The sequence below is a fragment of the Oncorhynchus tshawytscha genome, linkage group LG15 (genome assembly GCF_018296145.1).
Source record: "Oncorhynchus tshawytscha isolate Ot180627B linkage group LG15, Otsh_v2.0, whole genome shotgun sequence".
In the NCBI taxonomy this organism is placed as follows: domain Eukaryota; kingdom Metazoa; phylum Chordata; class Actinopteri; order Salmoniformes; family Salmonidae; genus Oncorhynchus; species Oncorhynchus tshawytscha.
In genome coordinates this window covers 28033688-28058687 of record NC_056443.1, presented here as the reverse complement: position 1 = coordinate 28058687, position 25000 = coordinate 28033688, and the positions used below count along the sequence as shown (strand labels likewise).

The following is a 25000-nucleotide window of genomic DNA, read 5'->3' as shown; positions in this document are numbered from 1 at the left end:
AGTCAAGAGGTCTGAATATTTTCCGAATGCACTGCATAGTGTATTTGTTATGACAAGTTTACAACTCTACTGCTCACACCAAATACAAGGCATCTCAAAGACAAGTTTACAACTCTACTGCTCACACCAAATACAAGGCATCTCAAAGACACGTTTACAACTCTACTGCTCACACCAAATACAAGGCATCTCAAAGACACGTTTACAACTCTACTGCTCACACCAAATACAAGGCATCTCAAAGACAAGTTTACAACTCTACTGCTCACCAAATACAAGGCATCTCAAAGACAAGTTTACAACTCTACTGCTCACACCAAATACAAGGCATCTCAAAGACAAGTTTACAACTCTACTGCTCACACCAAATACAAGGCATCTCAATGACAAGTTTACAACTCTACTGCTCACACCAAATACAAGGCATCTCAATGACAAGTTTACAACCTCTTACTCAAAAGGTTCTAAACTAAATTCTAAAACATACACCATGGTTGTTGTTGTTGCAGCAGCTGATCAATAGTGTGTAACACTGTGATAATATTGTGATTGACTTCAATAATAATTATTGCAAAATGTTTAATTAGAGACTCTAGGGTTCATGTATTACGACCTGATTGATGGAGTAATCACAGCAGTGGGGCAATTAAAACATGAAGTGATAAAATGACGACATCTCATTTAAAGTGGCCATTTTGGAATAACATTGAGGACATGACCTGCGCTCTTATAAAATTCAAAGTTTTGGCTTAATTGGTCTGCTCTTAAGATGTGTAAATAGTAACATGTGTTGTTTATGTTTTGAAATAAATGACTGTACATGCTTTGTAAGTGTATTTGACTAATTGACTTAGTAATAAGTTAGTTCTCCCTAAATGGTCTGTCACTTTTCTGTCCAAAAGATCAAGCTTCTATTAAATTGATCATCTTAAATAACTTATTTTTAGAGCGCCGGCCATTGAACAAAAAAATATATAATCTAAGTCAGGCTTATGATTTAATTAAAAACCTATTTGCCTGTTGAATAATAAATTAAGCTTTCATTAGTTGTTGTTTTTATCACACACCAAATGCAAGTGACATGGAAGGTTTACCTGTTAATTATCCAGCTATGGTTTTCTATGGGTCATTGGTAATCTGAAGCATCAGCAGGTATTAATGGGTTTGATAACAGAGGCACAGTTGTTTTGAATACCTCCTGGCTAACATGCAATTCACTTATCACTCTCATGTGCTCGGGAACTCCGCTGAGAAATTACAATAGTTGCTTTTTCTAATTGGAGAATTTTAATGAGCACAGCCATCCATGTCATTGTTAAGTCCCCTTTCTCTTTCAACTCGGTTCGACCCGAACCTTCCCCACTCTTTCAACATTCAAATCAACGAATATGACTCCCAGTTAAATGACTGCCGGGAATTCAGGTTTAAACCCAGAATAAATATTAAATTCATCTTTAAGACTTTTTGACCAACCTTGATTAAATCAGAATGAACCAAATAGCCCATGTTATGGATATGATTACAGTTAGTCCCCTATATTCCCATATTGACATAAACAGGTCTTTATGTCATTACATTTGACGTTTTAGTAGCAGACGCTCTTCTCCAGAGTGACATACAGAACATGTATTGAACCTGTTCCCCTTGAGCACCCTACAGAGGATTACAGTTTGCCCACATTGACAAAAAGCAGTATAGATGTATATATTGACACCTTCAAATCAAATCAAAGTGTATTTGTCACGTGCGCAAAATACAACCTGACAGTGAAATGCTTACTTTCAGGCTTTAAGCAACAAAGCCATTTTTAAGCAAAAAATATATAAAAACAGCTGTAAAAAAAAAAAAAAAAAAAAAAAAAACATTAGCGAGGCTATATACAGTAGAGAGGCTATATACAGTAGAGAGGCTATATACAGTAGAGAGGCTATATACAGTAGAGAGGCTATATACAGTAGAGAGGCTATATACAGTAGAGGTTATATACAGTAGAGAGGCTATATACAGTAGAGAGGCTATATACAGTAGAGAGCCTATAGACAGTAGAGAGGCTATATACAGTAGAGGCTATATACAATAGAGAGGCTATATACAGTAGAGAGGCTATATACAGTGGAGGTTATATACAGTAGAGGGGCTATATACAGTAGAGAGGCTATATACAGTAGAGAGGCTATATACAGTAGAGATGCTATATACAGTAGAGCGGCTATATACAGTAGAGGTTATATACAGTAGAGAGGCTATATACAGTAGAGAGGCTATATACAGTAGAGGGGCTATATACAGTAGAGAGGCTATATACAGGAGAGAGGCTATATACAGTAGAGGTTATATACAGTAGAGAGGTTATATACAGTAGAGAGGCTATATACAGTAGAGAGGTTATATACAGTAGAGAGGCTATATACAGTAGAGAGGCTATATACAGTAGAGGTTATATACAGTAGAGAGGTTATATACAGTAGAGAGGCTATATACAGTAGAGATTATATACAGTAGAGAGGTTATATACAGTAGAGAGGCTATATACAGTAGAGGCTATATAAAGTAGAGGCTATATACAGTAGAGAGCCTATATACAGAAGAGGTTATATACAGTAGAGAGGTTATATACAGTAGAGAGGCTATATACAGTAGAGAGGTTATATACTGTAGAGAGGCTATATACAGTAGAGGTTATATACAGTAGAGAGGCTATATACAGTCGAGAGGCTATATACAGTAGAGAGGCTATATACAGTAGAGGTTATATACAGTAGAGAGGCTATATACAGTAGAGAGGCTATATACAGTAGAGAGGCTATATACAGTAGAGAGCCTATATACAGTAGAGGTTATATACAGTAGAGAGGCTATATACAGTAGAGAGGTTATATACAGTAGAGAGGCTATGTACAGTAGATAGGCTATATACAGTAGAGAGGCTATATACAGTAGAGAAGCTATATACAGTAGAGGTTATATACAGTAAAGAGGTTATATACAGTAGAGAGGCTATATACAGTAGAGAGGCTATATACAGTAGAGAGGTTATATTCAGTAGAGAGGCTATATACAGTAGAGAGGCTATATACAGTAGAGGCTATATACAGTAGAGAGGCTATATACAGTAGAGAGGCTATATACAGTAGAGAGGCTATATACAGTAGAGAGACTATATACAGTAGAGAGCCTACATACAGTAGAGAGGCTATATACAGCAGAGAGCCTATATTCAGTAGAGAGGCTATATTCAGTAGAGAGGCTATATACAGTAGAGGCTATATACAGTAGAGAGGCTATATACAGTAGAGAGGTTATATACAATAGAGAGGTTATATACAGTAGAGAGGCTATATACAGTAGAGAGCCTATATACAGTAGAGAGGCTATATACAGTAGAGAGGTTATATACAGTAGAGAGGTTATATACAGTAGAGGTTATATACAGTAGAGAGGCTATATACAGTAGAGAGGCTATATACAGTAGAGGGGCTATATACAGTAGAGAGGCTATATACAGTAGAGAGGTTATATACAGTAGAGAGGCTATATACAGTAGAGAGGTTATATACAGTAGAGAGGCTATATACAGTAGAGAGGCTATATACAGTAGAGGTTATATACAGTAGAGAGGTTATATACAGTAGAGAGGCTATATACAGTAGAGATTATATACAGTAGAGAGGTTATATACAGTAGAGAGGCTATATACAGTAGAGGCTATATAAAGTAGAGGCTATATACAGTAGAGAGCCTATATACAGAAGAGGTTATATACAGTAGAGAGGTTATATACAGTAGAGGCTATATAAAGTAGAGGCTATATACAGTAGAGAGCCTATATACAGAAGAGGTTATATACAGTAGAGAGGTTATATACAGTAGAGAGGCTATATACAGTAGAGAGGTTATATACAGTAGAGAGGCTATATACAGTAGAGGTTATATACAGTAGAGAGGCTATATACAGTCGAGAGGCTATATACAGTAGAGAGGCTATATACAGTAGAGGTTATATACAGTAGAGAGGCTATATACAGTAGAGAGGCTATATACAGTAGAGAGGCTATATACAGTAGAGAGCCTATATACAGTAGAGGTTATATACAGTAGAGAGGCTATATACAGTAGAGAGGCTATATACAGTAGAGAGGCTATATACAGTAGAGGGGCTATATACAGTAGAGAGGCTATATACAGTAGAGAAGCTATGTACAGTAGAGGTTATATACAGTAAAGAGGTTATATACAGTAGAGAGGCTATATACAGTAGATAGGTTATATACAGTAGAGAGGCTATATACAGTAGAGAGGCTATATACAGTAGAGAGGTTATATTCAGTAGAGAGGCTATATACAGTAGAGAGGCTATATACAGTAGAGGCTATATACAGTAGAGAGGCTATATACAGTAGAGAGGCTATATACAGTAGAGAGGCTATATACAGTAGAGAGCCTACATACAGTAGAGAGGCTATATACAGTAGAGAGGCTATATACAGTAGAGAGACTATATACAGTAGAGAGCCTACATACAGTAGAGAGGCTATATACAGTAGAGAGCCTATATACAGCAGAGAGGCTATATTCAGTAGAGAGGCTATATTCAGTAGAGAGGCTATATACAGTAGAGGCTATATACAGTAGAGAGGCTATATACAGTAGAGAGGTTATATACAATAGAGAGGTTATATACAGTAGAGAGGCTATATACAGTAGAGAGCCTATATACAGTAGAGAGGCTATATACAGTAGAGAGGTTATATACAGTAGAGAGGTTATATACAGTAGAGAGGTTATATACAGTAGAGAGGCTATATACAGTAGAGAGGTTATATACAGTAGAGAGGCTATGTACAGTAGATAGGCTATATACAGTAGAGAGACTATGTACAGTAGAGAGGCTATATACAGTAGAGAGGCTATATACAGTAGAGAGGCTATATACAGTAGACGCTATATACAGTAGAGAGGCTATATACAGTAGAGAGGTTATATACAGTAGAGAGGCTATATACAGTAGAGAGGTTATATACAGTAGAGAGGCTATATATAGTAGAAAGGCTATATACAGTAGAGAGGTTATATACAGTAGAGAGGCTACATACAGTAGAGATGTTATATACAGTAGAGAGGCTATATACAGTAGAGCGGTTATATACAGTAGAGGCTATATACAGTAGAGGCTATATACAGTAGAGGCTATATACAGTAGAGGCTATATACAGTAGAGAGGTTATATACAGTAGAGAGGCTATATACAGTAGAGAGGCTATATACAGTAGAGAGGCTATATACAGTAGCGAGGCTATATACAGTAGAGAGGCTATATTCAGTAGAGAGGCTATATACAGTAGAGGCTATATACAGTAGAGAGGCTATATACAGTAGAGAGGTTATATACAATAGAGAGGTTATATACAGTAGAGAGGCTATATACAGTAGAGAGGCTATATACAGTAGAGAGGCTATATACAGTAGAGAGCCTACATACAGTAGAGAGGCTATATACAGTAGAGAGGCTATATACAGTAGAGAGGCTATATACAGTAGAGAGGCTATATACAGTAGAGAGGCTATATACAGTAGAGAGGCTATATTCAGTAGAGAGGCTATATACAGTAGAGAGGTTATATACAGTAGAGAGGTTATATACAGTAGAGAGGCTATATACAGTAGAGAGCCTATATACAGTAGAGAGCCTATATACAGTAGAGAGGCTATATACAGTAGAGAGGCTATATACAGTAGAGAGGCTATATACAGTAGAGAGGTTATATACAGTAGAGAGGCTATATACAGTAGAGAGGCTATATACAGTAGAGAGGTTATATACAGTAGAGAGGCTATATACAGTAGAGAGGCTATATACAGTAGAGAGGCTATATACAGTAGAGAGGCTATATACAGTAGAGGCTATATACAGTAGAGAGGTTATATACAGTAGAGAGGTTATATACAGTAGAGAGGCTATATACAGTAGAGTCTATATACAGTAGAGGCTATATACAGTAGGGGTTATATACAGTAGAGAGGTTATATACAGTAGAGAGGCTATATTCAGTAGAGAGGCTATATACAGTAGAGGCTATATACAGTAGAGAGGCTATATACAGTAGAGAGGTTATATACAATAGAGAGGCTATATACAGTAGAGAGGCTATATACAGTAGAGAGGCTATATACAGTAGAGCCGCTATATACAGTAGAGAGGCTATATACAGTAGAGAGGCTATATACAGTAGAGAGGCTATATACAGTAGAGAGGTTATATACAGTAGAGAGGCTATATACAGTAGAGAGGCTATATACAGTAGAGAGGTTATATACAGTAGAGAGGCTATATACAGTAGAGAGGCTATATACAGTAGAGAGGCTATATACAGTAGAGAGGTTATATACAGTAGAGAGGCTATATACAGTAGAGGCTATATACAGTAGAGGCTATATACAGTAGAGGTTATATACAGTAGAGAGGTTATATACAGTAGAGAGGCTATATACAGTAGAGAGGCTATATACAGTAGAGAGGCTATATACAGTAGCGAGGCTATATACAGTAGAGAGGCTATATTCAGTAGAGAGGCTATATACAGTAGAGGCTATATACAGTAGAGAGGCTATATACAGTAGAGAGGTTATATACAATAGAGAGGTTATATACAGTAGAGAGACTATATACAGTAGAGAGGCTATATACAGTAGAGAGGCTATATACAGTAGAGAGCCTACATACAGTAGAGAGGCTATATACAGTAGAGAGCCTATATACAGCAGAGAGGCTATATTCAGTAGAGAGGCTATATACAGTAGAGAGGCTATATACAGTAGAGGCTATATACAGTAGATAGGCTATATACAGTAGAGAGGCTATGTACAGTAGAGAGGCTATATACAGTAGAGAGGCTATGTACAGTAGACAGGCTATATACAGTAGAGAGGCTATGTACAGTAGAGAGGCTATATACAGTAGAGAGGTTATATACAGTAGAGAGGCTATATACAGTAGAGAGGCTATATACAGTAGAGAGGCTATATACAGTAGAGGCTATATACAGTAGAGAGGCTATATACAGTAGAGAGCCTATATACAGTAGAGAGGCTATATACAGTAGAGAGGTTATAGACAGTAGATAGGTTATATACAGTAGAGAGGTTATATACAGTAGAGAGGCTATATACAGTAGAGGTTATATACAGTAGAGAGGCTATGTACAGTAGAGAGGCTATATACAGTAGAGAGGCTATGTACAGTAGAGAGGCTATATACAGTAGAGAGGCTATATACAGTAGAGAGGCTATATACAGTAGAGGCTATATACAGTAGAGAGGCTATATACAGTAGAGAGGCTATATACAGTAGAGAGGTTATATACAGTAGAGAGGCTATATACAGTAGAGAGGCTATATACAGTAGAGAGGCTATATACAGTAGAGAGGCTATATACAGTAGAGAGGTTATATACAGTAGAGAGGCTATATACAGTAGAGGCTATATACAGTAGAGAGGTTATATACAGTAGAGAGGTTATATACAGTAGAGAGGCTATATACAGTAGAGGCTATATACAGTAGAGGCTATATACAGTAGAGGTTATATACAGTAGAGAGGTTATATACAGTAGAGAGGCTATATACAGTAGAGAGGTTATATACAGTAGAGAGGCTATATACAGTAGAGAGGCTATATACAGTAGCGAGGCTATATACAGTAGAGAGGCTATATACAGTAGAGAGGCTATATACAGTAGAGAGGCTATATATACAGTAGAGAGGCTATATACAGTAGAGGCTATATACAGTAGCGAGGCTATATACAGTAGAGAGGCTATATACAGTAGAGAGGCTATATTCAGTAGAGAGGCTATATACAGTAGCGAGGCTATATACAGTAGAGAGGCTATATACAGTAGAGAGGCTATATACAGTAGAGAGCCTATAGACAGTAGAGAGGCTATATACAGTAGAGAGGCTATATACAGTAGCGAGGCTATGTACAGTAGAGAGGCTATATACAGTAGAGAGGCTATATACAGTAGAGAGGTTATATACAGTAGAGAGGCTATATACAGTAGAGAGGCTATATACAGTAGAGAGGCTATATACAGTAGAGGCTATATACAGTAGAGAGGTTATATACAGTAGAGAGGTTATATACAGTAGAGAGGCTATATACAGTAGAGGCTATATACAGTAGAGGCTATATACAGTAGAGGTTATATACAGTAGAGAGGTTATATACAGTAGAGAGGCTATATACAGTAGAGAGGTTATATACAGTAGAGAGGCTATATACAGTAGAGAGGCTATATACAGTAGAGAGGCTATATACAGTAGAGGCTATATACAGTAGAGAGACTATATACAGTAGAGAGGCTATATACAGTAGAAAGGCTATATATACAGTAGAGAGGCTATATACAGTAGAGGCTATATACAGTAGAGAGGCTATATACAGTAGCGAGGCTATATACAGTAGAGAGGCTATATACAGTGGAGAGGCTATATTCAGTAGAGAGGCTATGTACAGTAGCGAGGCTATATACAGTAGAGAGGCTATATACAGTAGAGAGGCTATATACAGTAGAGAGCCTATAGACAGTAGAGAGGCTATATACAGTAGAGAGGCTATATACAGTAGCGAGGCTATATACAGTAGAGAGGCTATATACAGTAGAGAGGCTATATACAGTAGAGAGGCTATATACAGGCAGCGGTTACCATGTAGGTATGGTTAAAGTGACTATGCGTATATGATAAACAGAGAGTAGCAGTAGCTTAAAAAAGAGGTTGGCGGGTGGGGGGTGGTGGGACACAATGCAGATAGTCCGGGTAGCCAATGTGCAGGGGCACCGGTTAGTCGGGCTAGTTGAGGTAGTATGTACATGAGTGTATAGTTAAAGTGACTATGCATATAAGAAAAACAGAGAGTAGCAGTAGCGTAAAAGAGGGGGTGGGAGGAGGCACATAATGCAAATTGTCGGGGTAGCCATTTGATTACCTGTTCAGGAGTCTTATGGCTTTGGCGTAAAGACTGTTGAGAAGCCTTTTGGTCCTAGACTTGGCGCTCCAGTACCACTTGCCATGCGGTTGTAGAGAGAACAGTCTATGACCGGGGTGGCTGGGGACTTGGACAATTTTTATGTCCTTTTAGGGCGTTTCTGTGACACCTCCTGGTGTAGAGGTCCTGGATGGCTGTCGGAGGCCAAGCATTGGCTGGGGACTTGGACTTGGACAATTTTTAGGGCCTTTCTCTGACACCTCCTGGTGTAGAGGTCCTGGATTGCGGTCGGAGGCCAAGCAGTTGCCGTACCAGGCAGTGATGCAACCAGTCAGGATGCTCTCGATGTTGCAGCTGTGGAACCTTTTGAGGATATGAAGTCCCATGCAAAATCTTTTTAGTTTCCTGAGGGGGAATAGGCTCTGTCGTGCCCTCTTCATGACTGTCTTGGTGTGTTTCGACAATTAAGGGTTTGTTGGTGATGTGGACACCAAAGAACTTGAAGCTCTCGACCTGCTCCTCTATGAGAACGGGGGCGTGCTTGTTCCTCCGTTTCCTGTAGTCCACAATCATCTCCTTAGTCTTGGTTACGTTGAGGGATAGGTTGTTATTCTGGCACAATCGTTATTCTGTCTCGTCATTGTCGGTGATCAGGCCTACCACTGTTGTGTTGTCCGCAAACTTAATGATGGTGTTGGAGTCGTGCCTGGCCACGCAGTCGTGGGTGAACAGGGAGTACAGGAGGGGACTGAGCACACACCCTTGAGGGGCTCCAGTGTTGAGGATCAGCGTGGCAGATGTGTTGCTACCTACCCTCACCACCTGTGGGTGGCCCGTCAGGAAGTAAAGGATCCAGTTAAAGAGCGAGGTGTTTAGTCCCAGGATCCTTAGCTTAGTGATGAGCTTTGAGGGTACTATGGTGTTGAACGCTGAGATGTAGTCAATGAATAGCATTCTCACGTAGGTGTTTCTTTTGTCCAGGTGGGAAAGGGCAGTGTGGAGTGCAATAGAGGTTGCATTATCTGTGGATCTGTTTGGGGAGTATGCAAATTGGAGTGGGTCTAGTGTTTCTGGGATAATGGTGTTGATGTGAGCCATTACCAGCCTTTCATAGCACTTCATGGCTACGGACGTGAGTTCTACTGGTCGGTTGTCATTTAGGTAGGTTGCGGGCACAGGGATTATGGTGGTCTGCTTGAAACATGTTGGTATTACAGACTCAATCAGGGACATGTTGAAAATGTCGGTGAAGACACCTGCCAGTTAATTAGCACATGCCCGGAGCACACATCCTGGTAATCCGTCTGGCCCCGCAGCCTTGTGAATGTTGACCTGTTTAAAGGTCTTACTCACGTAGGCTATGGAGAGCGTGATCACACATTAGTCCGGAACAGCTGATGCTCTCATGCATGCTTCTGTGTTGCTTGCCTTGAAGTGAGCATTGAAGTGATTTAGTTCGTCTGGTAGGCTCTTGACACTGGGCAGCTCGCGGCTGTGCTTCCCTTTGTAGTCTGTAAATGTTTGCAAGCACTGCCACACAAGACGAGGGTCAGTGCCGGTGTAGTACGATTCAATCTTAGCTCTGTATTGACACTTTTCCTGTTTGATGGTTCGCCGGAGGGCATAGCAGGATTTTTTATGAGCTTCCGGGTTAGAGTCCCGCACATTGAAAGCGGAAGCTCTACCCTTTAGCTCAGTGCGAATGTTGCCTGATCCTTAGGATTTATGATTACAGTTATTTTCCAATGTCCTCACATAGATTGACATACAACAAATGTGTGAGTGTTGTGTGTTGTACAATGACCTTGTTCTCCAACCAATCCCCCAGGACCTAGCACCACCTGTACGGAGGACTCCTGCTACAATCAGGGGGTGTGTCTCCAGCAGTGGGAGGGCTTCTCCTGCGACTGCACCATGACGTCCTATGGAGGCTCCTTCTGTAGCGACCGTGAGTACAACATCGCCGTGCTGGGTTGTGTGAAGGTTGTGTATGTTGTGTGAAGGTTGTGTGTAGGTTGTGTAGAGTGGTCTGGTTCTATTTAAGCAATAAGCCCCTAGGGGTTGTGGCATATGGCCAATATACCACGGCTAAGGGCTGTTCTTAGGCACAACGCAACACGGAATCAGCATTCAGGGCTCGAACTACCCAGTTTATAAATGGGTATAGACTACTTTCAGTTGCAGGTAATATACAGTATGTCGTGTTTGGTTTGAAGTATCTTTTGGGTCTGTGTTTGATAGCTCTCTCTAGCTCTCCCTAGTGGACACATTAAGATATGTTAGTATTGTTCGTGTGAGAGGCTCATTTGGAGTGAGTTAGCATTCTATCCATATCCCCCACAGACTAAATTCATGTAGAACACGGCCAGAGAGATACGGTCCAAGGTTCATAGAGCAGGGGGTTTACTTTGTTAGCTTATTAAGGAGTTAAACTCAGATCCATATTGACCTCCTCTTATCTTGCCTGTGATGAGTTTGAGGGTAGAATAATTGGAGGAGAGGGGAAGAGAGGCACGCCGATGCCTATGCTCTCCTAGCTCAGCAAAGTGTCAGTGGGGCTATTAGTGAGTTTAATATTCAGACTTATTTTTTAAGATTGGAGAGATTGGTGTTTGTGGTGCTGAGGTCGGCTGAGATGCCCAGAAGCGGCCAACGAGAGTGGTGAACATGTGCGTGTGTGTGTGTGTGTGTGTGTGTGTGTGTGTGTGTGTGTGTGTGTGTGTGTGTGCGTGCGTGTGTGCGTGTGTGTGTGTGTGTGTGTGCGTGCGTGTGTGTGTGTGTGGGTGTGTATGTGTGTGTGGGTGTGTGTCTGTGTGTGTGTGTGTGTGTGTATGTGTGTGTGTGGGTAGAGAGAGAGAGCAATCCCTCCAGCAGCCAGCCCCAATGTCTCTACACATTTACCCACAACCATAATATCTCCTAGAGATCAAGCTCGTTCTATAGCAATTGCTACCACCTGACGTAGCACCCAGTAAAACCAATGTTTCATACCGACTACAAAGTCTATTCGCCATCCGCCTAACCAAGAGAATATCGACATTGACATTACCTTGTCTAATGGTATCCTCTATAGTGTAGAGCTAAAATGACCTAACCGGTGACTGAAGAGTGAGGACTAACACTGAGGGAGTCATTTATTTCTGATTAAACCAGTTCTACTGACTGTCTAATGGCAGACTTTCATCAATCATCGGCTTCCAACAGAGACGCAGCACACTAGGTCACTGGACCTCTGCGCCTCGCTAATAGGCCCCTATCCCTTTGGTTTGCTGACCATTGCTTGTGCTGTTGCGGAACATTCTCAACAATAATCAGACACAATTAGGATAACTTTTGAAGGGCAAAGCAGGTTTTATTTTTCTTAACATTTGATTTTGAGATGTATAAGTTTGATGTCTGAAAGGTCTTTTTCAGGTCAGCTCAGACACCTTCAAATATTATAATATATTAAACTGAGAGTGCTATTGGCTGCTGGCTAGGTCTCACTTCTCTTCTCTCCTCCGACCATATACTTACAAGCTTGACTATCTGCATGGTTGTGTTGTGTGCTGCTGTTGTGTTCCTGTCTGTTTCTTCCATAGCGTTCTAAAAAGCCGAAGAGACTTCCTTTACCGCCGTCTTTGAGCAGAGACAAAAACCTCTCCTTTACCGTTCTTTCACTGGAATATATTTGTTCTCAGTGACATTCAAGTTCCTATTCTGTCTTGTTATCTGATTTGAAGACGTCTATTCTTCAGCTTTCTTGGCTTGTGTAACATTGATTTGAAGACGTAATGTGTCACTTTTCAAGGAATTTTCCTTTCTCCACCAATGCAAGGTAGGACTGTGTACGAGTGGAGCCCCTGACATTCTCCAGCTCTTTGTGCCTATGCATACCATTGTGAATCGGAAAATAGTGACTGTTTAGAAGTGTACGGTAACTACTCTGAACCAGTGTGCGGTTTACAATGTACTCTCAATAGTTCATGATTCTTCTCCTGCATTCGCCCTAGGCTATAGAGTTGCTAAACTTCATGTATCATTGTATGTGTTCTCGAATGACTTCCCAGCCATTGGTTTGAAAAGAAAAGCATTTTCACTGATAACGTGTGTTATGCTTTAGAAAAGAGCAGGTGTTGAGCATTTGAATAACTTTCAAGGTTTCTTTATATTTAAGCTGCCTTTATATTCAATTTGCCTTTATGTTTAAGGTGCCTTTATATTTAAGGTGCCTTTATATTCAATTTGCCTTATATTTAAGGTGCCTTTATATTCAATTTGCCTTTATGTTTAAGGTGATTTTATATTCAATCTGCCTTTATGTTTAGGTGCCTTTATATTTAAAGGTGCATTTATATTCAATCTGCCTTTATACCTAAGGTGCCTTTATATTAAAGGTGCCTTTATGTTTAAGGTGCCTTTATATTTAAGAGGGCCTTTATGTTTAATGTTAAGGTGCCTTTATATTAAAGGTGCCTTTATATTTAAGAGGGCCTTTATGTTTAATGCTAAGGTACCTTTATGGTAAAGGTGTCTTTATGTTTAAGGTGCCTTTATATTTACTTTAAACAAGCATGCGTACACACACACACACACACACACACACACACACACACACACACACACACACACACACACGCAAATCCTTTCCTCAAACAGTGTGGTACTATATATTTGGTTTCTTGCTCTGCCACTAGAGTGTGTTTAGTATTCTGCAGTGCAGCGTGCACGCTCGTTGAAATGTACCTGAGAATAAAATTAATCTCATAAGCACAGCTACACATATGACTGCAGTCTTGATCACATACACAGTCAGAGATGAGCAATTATGTTATCTGCCCCGACAAAGCAATGACATACTGAGACAGGCATAACACTCACTCACACGCATGCTCAGACACACACCGTGACCCCTCACTGCTCACCCTCCACACGCATCCACCCACCACCCCTAAAAAGAGATATGAAAATCAATAGAATTCTCCTCAAAGAAGCTTAAAGAATGGAAGGATTTCAGGCCTTTTTTTAATTCCAGTCTTAAATTAACATATTGATTCTCCCTGCTCTTTGTGGTCCTCCGTCCAGGCCCCCTTGTTGGCTGTAAAGAGGAGCGAGGCCTTAGAACTATGGAAGCCAGTGTGTGTGTGTGTGTGTGTGTGTGTGTGTGTCTGTGTGTGTCTGTGTGTGTGTGTGTGTGTGTGTGTGTGTGTGTGTGTGTGTGTGTCTGTGTCTGTGTGTGTGTGTGTGTGTGTGTGTGTGTGTGTGTGTGTGTGTGTGTGTGTGTGTGTGTGTGTGTGTGTGTGTGTGTGTGTGTGTGTGTGTGTGTGTGTGTGTGTGTGTCTGTGTGTGTGTGTGTGTGTGTGTGTGTGTGTGTGTGTGTGTGTGTGTGTGTGTCTGTGTGTGTCTGTGTGTGTGTGTGTGTGTGTGTGTCTGTGTGTGTGTGTGTGTGTGTGTGTGTGTGTGTGTGTGTCTGTGTGTGTGTGTGTGTGTGTGTGTGTGTGTGTGTGTGTGTGTGTGTGTGTGTGTGACTTCCACCCGGCGTGTTTTATCACTATAGCCAGATGGCCACAAAGGAGATGAGCCTCGCTCACATGAAAGGGGTGAGCAAGACACACAGAAAAACACTCACACATGTTTTGGTTGGTAGAGAGACCGATTAACAGATATATCCAGTTGTTTCCGACTCCTTACTTTGGGCAGGAGAGGCTTCTTTTCTAAAGTATCTTTACATTTCAAGAGTGCACTCAATTATAATCCTACGCTAGCCTGGATGTCAACTAGCGTTGTTGCTCCACTCACCGATTATGAACACAGATGAGGCATATGAATTTACTAGAAAACTGCCGGGAGAGACTGTTGTTGTCGGCTATTTACCACACAATATTTGACAGTGATGTTTGATAATATTTCCCACAAACCACTAAATTACCACAGAAACAAGACGCCTGGACAAAAACACGGTTAGACATTTCAATGTCCTCATTAATCCAATCATCTTTATTGCATGACAAGCTCTACGGAGGCTGACGCCGTTACTGGCATGGGAATGTGTTACATTCTATCTGAAGGTAAGTCTCTTTGGAGATTCACACACCTTTGTTCCCTGGTGGACATAACATGGTGTGACGTGTGGAGGCTGTGGGCCATAAATGGGAAGTGCCCAGGTTAGCTGTTCTAAGGGCTGTTCTGACACCTGTTGTTGAGGCCCAAGCCCTCCGGCAGTTCTTCTAATGCATAGGAGATGTGATATTTTCAGTGCTTTGGTCACACACTTCTAGCATTAGGCATTCTCCTCACAGACTCAGATTTTACTTTTACACTCTACGTGCTCTGCTCGTTTGAGTCTGACTACAGAGTTACTCAGTTTTGGGGCTAAGACAGCTGGGAAAGGATTTCTGGCAGTTATATTTGAATAAATGGCAAAAGATAATTGTTTTATACTATATATGAGACAACTCACATACAATCCAGACTGGAGACTACTGCTCTGTCTCTCTCATGTTTTCCTCTTGTATCTATCTGCATGATTTATGAGAGCTTCCTCATAACAGGAACAATGGAAGACCATTGGAGACTTCAGAGAGAAGGATTGATTGACAGCTATCTGTCGGACGCTGAACCAAAGACAGAGAACCACCTGTTTACTTCTCTTCATCTGTTTGTCGAAAATACATATTTTTCCACCAGTTTTCCTTGTGTTCCATCCTATAAACTCAACTGAGAGTGAAACAAAGGCAATCCACAGAGGATATTTGGAGGCATGTCCTTTTGGAGAGGCTCTCTGTTTTGTTGTGTGGAGTGGTATTGTTGCCAGTGACCCACTCTGTGACGGGTTCACTATGTTGAGCTGGAAAGGCTGGTGAAGGTGGACATCTGATATCTCTGTTGGATGAGTGTGTGGGAAGGAGAGAAACAAAGGAAACTGGGTATCGCACGTGTACATACACATTCTGTGTGAAGGTCTTTGTTATTCCGAGCCAGTGTCGGGTGCACTGGTCCATTTTTCTGCATAGTGTATAAATGGAGCACTTGGTATTCCACAGTATTCCTCAGTAACTAAGTCAGAATGCACCTCTGTGGAAGTGCATGCAATGTGTGGCTTAGGTTTCAGCGTTCTGTGCGCATGGGTGTGCACGTGTGTGGGTGTGTGTGGGTGTGTGGGTGTGTGTGTGTGTGTGTGTGTGTGTGTGTGTGTGTGTGCGCGGTTGCGCGTGTGTGTACATGTCTATGCCACATCGTGCTAATCTGATGCTGCGTCTGCTCATGTCGTCCTTCACATGTTTTTCTCCATGGTTCTCAAATCAAATCAAATCAAATTGATTTATATAGCCCTTCGTACATCAGCTGATATCTCAAAGTGTTGTACAGAAACCCAGCCTAAAACCCCAAACAGCAAGCAATGCAGGTGTAGAAGCACGGTGGCTAGAAAAACTCCCTAGAAAGGCCAAAACCTAGGAAGAAACCTAGAGAGGAACCAGGCTATGTGGGGTGGCCAGTCCTCTTCTGGCTGTGCCGGGTGGAGATTATAACAGAACGTGGCCAAGATGTTCAAATGTTCATAAATGACCAGCGTGGTCGAATAATAATAAGGCAGAACAGTTGAAACCTGAGCAGCAGCACGGTCAGGTGGTCTGGGGACAGCAAGGAGTCACCATGTCAGGTAGTCCTGGGGCATGGTCCTAGGGCTCAGGTCCTCCGAGAGAGAGAAAGAAAGAGAGAAGGAGAGAAGGAGAGAATTAGAGAACGCACACTTAGATTCACACAGGACACCGAATAGGACAGGAGAAGTACTCCAGATGTAACAAACTGACCCTAGCCCCCCGACACATAAACTACTGCAGCATAAATACTGGAGGCTGAGACAGGAGGGGGGTGTACGCTGTATTTGTAAGAAATGACACGTCCGGCCTTGTTAGTCACTGGAGTTAAGAGGATCCCTTTGTTTTGCAGCTGCCCAATGATTTGATTGCTCCTTTTTCTGTTCTATTCAGCGAAAGTCTGAACAGAGAATACTCTGTGTGTGTGTGTGTCTTCAGTTGCATGTTGCGTTGTTCGAATATAGCCGGCTGCTGGTGCTTCGTGCCATCTAACACATAGGGCATGCTTGTCGGTCAGCAACACAGCAGTTCTCAGACACACTCTTCTACCCTCCCTCCCTCCCTCCCTCCCTCCCTCCCCCTCCCTCCCTCCCTCCCTCCTCCCTCCCTCCCTCCCTCCCTCCCTCCCTCCCTCCCCCTCCCTCCCTCCCTCCCTCCCTCCCTCCCCCTCCCTCCCTCCCTATCTCCCTCCCTCCCTATCTCCCTATCTCCCTATCTCTCTCTCTCTCCTCCTTCTCCCCCTCACTCCTTCTCTCTCCTACATCTCTCTCCTCCTTCTCCCCCTCCCTCCTTCTCTCTCCTCCATCTCTCTCCTCCTTCTCCCCCTCCCTCCTCTCTCTCCTCCATCTCCCTCCCTCCTACTCTCTCCCTCCCTCCCTCCCTCTCTCCTCTCTCTCCTCCTTCTCCCCCTCCCTCCTTCTCTCTCCTCCATCTCTCTCCTCCTTCTCCCCCTCCCTCCTCTCTCTCCTCCATCTCCCTCCCTCCTACTCTCTCTCTCTCTCCCTCCCTCCCTCCCTCCTCTCTCTCCTTCATCTCTCCCTCTTCTTCTTCTATGGTATCATCAAAGACTGTATGTAGATAGCTAAAACTGCTTCTCCAATAGAAATCCCAGATCACACTTGTAGGCAATGTCACAGCAATGTTGGCTTGCTAAGCTCACACGTCATCCACCGGGTCTAACGGTCGCACTGAACTGCGTTGTTTTTGACAAAAATGAAAAGGTGTCAGTTTGTCACTTTCATGAGGTTGGAGTAATAACAAGTTCAATTGCTTAAGACATGTGCTCCAATCTAGGTTGTGTCTTTAGATTTCGAAAAAATGAACAACTAAGGAAGAATTTTTCACTTCTCTAAGTGACATCTCAAACCGCGGTCTGGTCTGCTTGGTCTGTTTCGCAAGCGTTCCCAGAAGCTTTGTGATGTTGTGCCTTTGGGTTTAGAAACTCTGTGGTATTATCATGGTAAGCCTGCTGTTGCAGAAGATTATTTGGGAGAGTGGAGTCGTGATGTAGTTTGCAATGCGGTAAGTTTATAGGCCCAGAGTCAGTTCTGTCAATCAGTCAGTCAGTCCATGTTCTAGCTAGGCTAATATTGTAGGCTTTATGGTCTATAGGAAATAGATTGGTAGTACCAGCCCTTTAACAGCCATAACTATCACCAACCAGCAGCAGCAGCATCATTCACTCTAACTCTCAGCAGTCTTGATCAGAGCTGATTATTGAGATGCATGTAGCATCACGCCTCGCTGACAGGAATCGTTGACTGATCATCACTGGGTCTCAGCCCCCTCTACCAAACTGGGACGTCTCTGAAAGTGGCCAATCTGCTCCTGAGAAGACTGAAATGAAAGAGAGATTCATTTGAGGGGTCAGATGTCTCTTCTCTCTGTAATTTGAACGTCGAGCGTGAACCTTGGCAGCCGTACTCTGTTCAACACAACTTTAACATGGAAAACACAGGCTGGAAACTCTCTGGCTCCAGAGCATGTAACGAGATAATTGTCTTGCCTGTGTCCATCTTACCCTTGACAAACACTAAAGTAAATGCTGAAGACATTAGTAGACAGGGTCGTGAGACACAGTGTACAGAAAGCAGAAAAAAACGTCCCCCCAGAAGCCCTGATCTGATAAAGAAAAGAAACCCTCCTCACCAGAACGACACCACTGCTTGACAAACATCTCATTCGAAATCATGGGCATTAATATGGAGTTGGCCCCCTCTTTGCTGCTATAACAGCCTCCACTCTTCTGGGAAGACTTTCCACTAGATGTTGGAACATTGCTGCGGGGACTTGCTTCCATTCAGCTACAAGAGCATTAGGGTGGTTGGTAGCCTAGTGTTTAGAGCATTGAGCCAGTAACCAAAAGGTTGTTATATCGAATCCCCGAGCTGACAAGGTAAAAATCTGTTGTTCTACCCCTGAACAAGGCAGTTAACCCACTGTTCCTAGGCCGTCATTGTAAATAAGAATTTGTTCTTTACTGACTTGCCTAGTTAAATAAAGGTTAAATAAACCATTTGTGAGGTTGGGCGATTAAGCCTGACTCGCAGTCAGCGTTCCAATTCATCCAAAAGGTGTTTGATGGGATTGAGGTCAGGGCTCTGTGCAGGCCAGTCAAGTTTGTCCACAACAATCTCGACAAACCATTTCTATATGGACCTCGCTCTGTGCACGGGGGCATTGTCATGCTGAAATAGGAAAGGGCCTGTGCATATTGTTGCCACAAAGTATAGCTGTTGCCACAAGGTTGGAAGCACAGAATCATCTATAATGTCATTGTATACTGAAGCATTAATATTTCCCTTCACTGGAACTAAGCTGCCCAAACCATGAGAAACAGACCCAGATCATTATTCCTCCTCCACCAAACTTTACAGTTGGTTCTATGTATTGGGGCAGGTAGCGTTGTTCTGGCATCCACCAAACCCAGATTTGTCTGTCGGACTGCCAGATGGTGAAGCGTTTCCACTGCTCCAGAGTCCAATGGAGGCGAGCTTTACACCACTCCAGCCGACTCTTGGCATTGTGTGTGGTGATCTTAGGCTTGTGTGCGGCTGCTCGGCCATAGAAACCCATTTCATGAAGCTCCCAAAAAAACAGTTATTTTGCTGATGTTGTCCACATACTTTTGTATATATAGTGTACCTGAAGGGACCTTAGAAGAATGTCACTCTCTCTCTCTCTCTCTCTCTCTCTCTCCTGTTCCCCTCATCATGTCATTGTTGGTGTTGTTTATATTCCCTCCGCCATCTCTTCCGCTGCATTCGTAAGACGGGGGCCCTGGGAGAGACGGCCCCCCGCCCGAGCAATTAACCAGTGTCTCGTTAAGCGAGAAATGCAGTGTGAACCGCTCGTAACTCCGTGGCAGTAGTTCATACAGGACCGTAAATACAACTAATGCAGCTCCTTTACTGTGTGAAAATCCTCTGGAACAAGAAAGAAAATACAAGGATGGGGATCACTATCCGTCCCAGACACCGGGGGACTGGAGGGATGAAAGGGGGAAAGTAGATGATGTTGGAGCATATGGCAGAGAGCCAGCTCCGGCCTCCCAAAGAGAGAGGGAAGGAAAACCCTTGGTGGACTGGCGGCTGTATTTTGTGGTTCTCAGGAGATAGTGGCAGGGGAATGGGATGTCATCACTTGAGGTGTCCCAGTGATATGCATTTAGAAGGGTTGTTCAAATAACATAACTGTGGTAAGAAAATCTTATTTTCCACATGTAACAATTGTGTTCTGAATGTATTTGATTGGAATCAATCTCTGCTGTACATTCCATTTCATCATCACAACCTACAGCGTGGCATTCAGACCCAGTCTCACCACCACCTACTTCATTGGTCGGAGTCGTTTTCCTCACTTAGAACCTGAGATATCAATAAAAAGCTAGAATGCTTTGTCGCCATTTGGAGACATATGTACTTGTCCGTGAGGCAGTTTACCTGAGGTATGGCTTTGGTAGGTTAGCGTACCTAGCATCTGGCCAATTGTGTCCTCAGGGTGAACAACTGAACTACGCTCTACTCCAATCAAAAGAGACTGTAAGGCTTTGTGGCAGAACGGATTGGTGGCGTTTTCCAGGTCGTCATAGCATAATTACTAAACTGATTGCTTCTTCACTGTAACACATATTAAAGGGCAATTAATGCCGGAGGTAATTGCTTCGAGACCCACTCCCTCCACTTGCTAGCGTTATCAAAGGCCTAGCGTCTCGTTGCACATTGAAGAGGAGAGGAAGGAGGGAGACTGGTGAAAGCAATTATTTATCGGAGCACTTGGATCACGTGTTATATTAGTCAATTGTGTTTGTTGACGGTTTGTAAATCACAGCTTCAAACGTCTGATTAGTTAGAGTGCCAAATCTGACTGGCTGTTGCGACACGTTGTCTGAATACGCACACACACACACACACACACACACACACACACACACACACACACACTCACACACACACACACACACACACACACACACACACACACACACACACACACACACACACACACACACACACACACACACACACACACATACACACACACAGACATACACACACACACACACACACAGACATACACACACACACACACACACACACACACACACATACACACACACACACACACACACACACACACACACACACACACACACACACACACACAGACATACACACAGTCCTTTACGTGGCTCAGGATGGGGTAGCCTTTTTTCATCATGCGTTTTTCACCTTAAGTTCAACCTGAGCATTAGATGGGTAATCACTTATTGTTAAAGTCCTAATGGTATCAACCACTCAAGGCTTCTCATTTCTTCAATTCCCAGCATTTGGGAGTTTGTCCTGATTCAAAGTTACTTGCCTCTGCATTATAACAAATGCAAAATAATATGGTTATTACATTTGAATAAATACTGTCTCTGATCAACTCTTACAACCAAAATGACAAACATGGCTGTTGCTGTGATCAGTTTTCTTTAGCGGAGTGGGCTCCAGCGTAGCGCGTTACTTGCCCCAGTAGGAAAGAGAAAGCACCAGTACTTTTAATGTATGGTATTGTGTCACTTTCACCTGTTATGATGCATCCCACGATGGCAATGGAAACAGACATCATTTGCAGCTTTCCTACACAATGCATAGGTCAACGTCACCTTTTGCTACTATCCAAACCTAGGGCAGAGTGTGTCAGAGGCCCTAACCTTCTTTTGTGTGTAGGAGTTCCTCAGCAAGAGGTTGTTGATTATGGATGAATTGAAGGAGGGATGGAAGGAGGTCAGAGGTCTAGGGCGTCCCTGACGTCAGTGTCTTTAGGATGCCCAGCAACGGGCCTTTCAGGAAGAAATGATTTCTCCTCCTTTTTCCCTCTTTTCCTGTTTATCGCTTCAAGCATTTTGTGATCCCCCCCCCCCTCCTTCCCTCCCACACACCAATCAACACATACATGCACACGGCATAACATTTACTCACACACACACAGGTGCAGACGGTTACTGTGATTGATAATGATCACTCCACACCATGACGCCCTGTTAGAGCCGTGGGCCGCAGAACACATTCTTTACAAATAGAAATGCATCTCCTCCCCAAAAACACGACTGACATTGAATTGCCGCTTCTTAACAGGATTGGCCTCATTTGGAATTGAAGGCATTTAGGAAGTAAAATTAAATTGCAATTCAGTTATATAAAAAAAATATATATTTATTTTCAATGGCTTCTCAATAAACTCAAAAGTAGAAGCAATTTTTTAAAGGTTTTTTTATATTTCAGAATTCGAATTAAGTCCAACCCTGCTTCTTAATGCCTAGTATATTTCTGGAATGCATTGTGGTGCTTTCATGACAAGAATATTAAGTAACTATACTGTACGTTCCAACCACAAACACACACGGATGTACAGCACAGTAACTCTTCATTGAAAAACTATAAAATGGTGGTAGCTAATGTTCTTTACTTCTCCCCTCAATGTTCTTGGCTTCTTGTCCAACATAGAGGGCCCTCTTTGTCAAGGGCAGCTTTTGCCATAGATTGATTCATAGCTCTTTAACACATCGGACATCACTGGTCCATGTCTGGCTCAAAGGAACAATTGGCTATCCGTGGCTGTTGTTCCTTCTCCGATGGCTTCTTTTCCTGTACATGATGGCAATGACAAGTGTGATCTCCCCAGATGACTAAATGGACCCAGTGTGGTGCCTAGGTGATTAAGCCAATGGCCCCTCAGCAGCCACCACTGACACACACACACACACACACACACACACACACACACACACACACACACACACACACACACACACACACACACACACACACACACACACACACACACACACACACACACACACACACACAAAAATACTGAGACAGACAGACACAGACAGCCTGGGGTATGTTTCAGGCATCATTGAATGGATGACTGTTTCTCTGTGGTGGTCTGTGTCCATGGTGTTGGTCTCTCCTCAGTCTTTTAGCCTCAGTGACCTGGACCCAGAGTGGACCCAGACATGCAGAGACCGAGAGTCATTAAGGAGGCTGTTCATCTCTCGCCTGCTGCTCGACATAAACACACACACACACACACGCACTCACACACTCACACTCACACACACTCATACACACATTGGCACCAACATAAGCTGCCTCAGCTCATAGTCAAACACTCCCTCCCACATATATACACACACACACACACACACACACACACACACACACACACACACACACACACACACACACACACACACACACACACACACACACACACACACACACACACACACTCACCCCTCGACGTCTGCAGCCAGTCAGCCAGCCAAGAGGAACCCTCATCAGAACAATACTGGTCTGCTGAAGTAAAGCGACGACTCATAGGTATGGATACAGTACATTGGCAAGGTGGTTGATACGGTGTGTGTGTTGTGCAAGCACCAGAGAGCGTTTGTCAGTGGAGCCACTGACAGCCTGAAATAATGACCTTTGCGGTAGGGGAGTATGGACTGGGACTCTGAGCCTAGAATATTAGTAGACATTATTATTTTAATATTGAATATAATTAATATTCAAGTAATATTGAATTATTATAATATTGATATTCAATTAATATTGAATATCTCTCATCCGAACCCACATACCAGAATGTCACTGTCGATATCAGAGCCAAACACAAGCATCTCATATAGATCATCAGGTTGGACACCCTCACCTCTCTCCTCTCCATTGGCCTTGCTTCGTTCCTTCCATCCATGCTTGAGTGTGTATGTATCCCTGCCCGTGCGCCCATGAGCTGGATCAAGGGACCCCCCCCACCGCCTCTCCCCCACCCCTCCCTGAAAAACTCCAGTCCCGCTTTATCACTAAATCTGTAATGGAATTTGTAAGGTGTAAAAAATCTGGCATTCTAAAGCGGGGCTGAATAAGGAATGGCTAGTGAGATCATAAATAATTGGAGGCCAACGTAAACGACAAATCATTGATCTCCACAGGTCTTCCTAATATACAGTGTGCCGTGTTTAACAGCACAGACCCAGCTCGTGACGTTTTAATACATTTTTCTCTCTCTTTCCGTCTATCTTTTTTTACGACGTTTGCAGTTATTACGATCTGTCCGGGGAGCCTCGGCTGCGACTGAGAAGAATCCTATTGATATTTTGCTCCTTTTCGCGAGCAGCGGGACAACAGGCTTATTTACTGGGGATGATTTGCCCACAGCTGTAAACTCTAACCTTCAACTGGAAAAGAGCTGGAGCTCCCGGTCTGTTTTCGCTAAGGCCCTTTTCACTCGCCCGGATTTAATTGAATGAAGTGTGTGTGTGTGCCTGCCTGTGTGCCTGCCTGTGTGTGTGTGCTCTAGTTATTACAGTGGTGCACTCTGAGTCTTTTACTGCGTTTACCATTCATTTACATTGCTCTAATTTGTAGTCTCAACCAGAAAAAAATGGAGAGAGAAAAAAATCCACACTTCTTTCAAAGTGGGAATGTTAGTCTGACTGTGGGAATAAACCCAGCTCTCTCTTCTTTCAATATAAGATTCCTGGCCCGGTCAGAATGGTTCCATGCATTGAGGTTTAATGCTGATATGTCATGGCTCTAAATCCTAGGTTCCTACACTATCATGAGCTGAACATTCATCTGATTTATACTTTCTTAGGAATTCCAAATCAATACCCAGCTCATGCTGGGAACTCCAACGAGGCATTATATCAAACAGATCAATGCTCTTTTCTCAGACCATCCACTTTATTTCTTCTGAACTCTCCTTATTCTATTGAGATCACTCTGAGAATACATCATCCCTTTACAACGGTACAACACCCAGTTATTAACATCAATTCACCCAGCCCAATGGCATAACATTCACAAATGAAACCATATTGATTTGTGTCCGCGGCATTCCAATATGTCCCATTGTTTTTACAGTGGGGAAATCAGATGTATTG

General features: G+C 42.7%; 1 protein-coding gene across 1 annotated transcript in view; it reads left to right on the top strand.

Annotated features, from left to right (window-relative positions):
• The window catches only part of LOC112214891 (neurexin-2-like), a 1125107-nt gene that overhangs the window by 663878 nt on the left and 436229 nt on the right, over nucleotides 1–25000 (top strand). Inside the window, 1 exon segment of the mRNA XM_042298402.1 lies at nucleotides 10815–10934. Coding sequence (XP_042154336.1) covers nucleotides 10815–10934 — 120 coding nt within the window.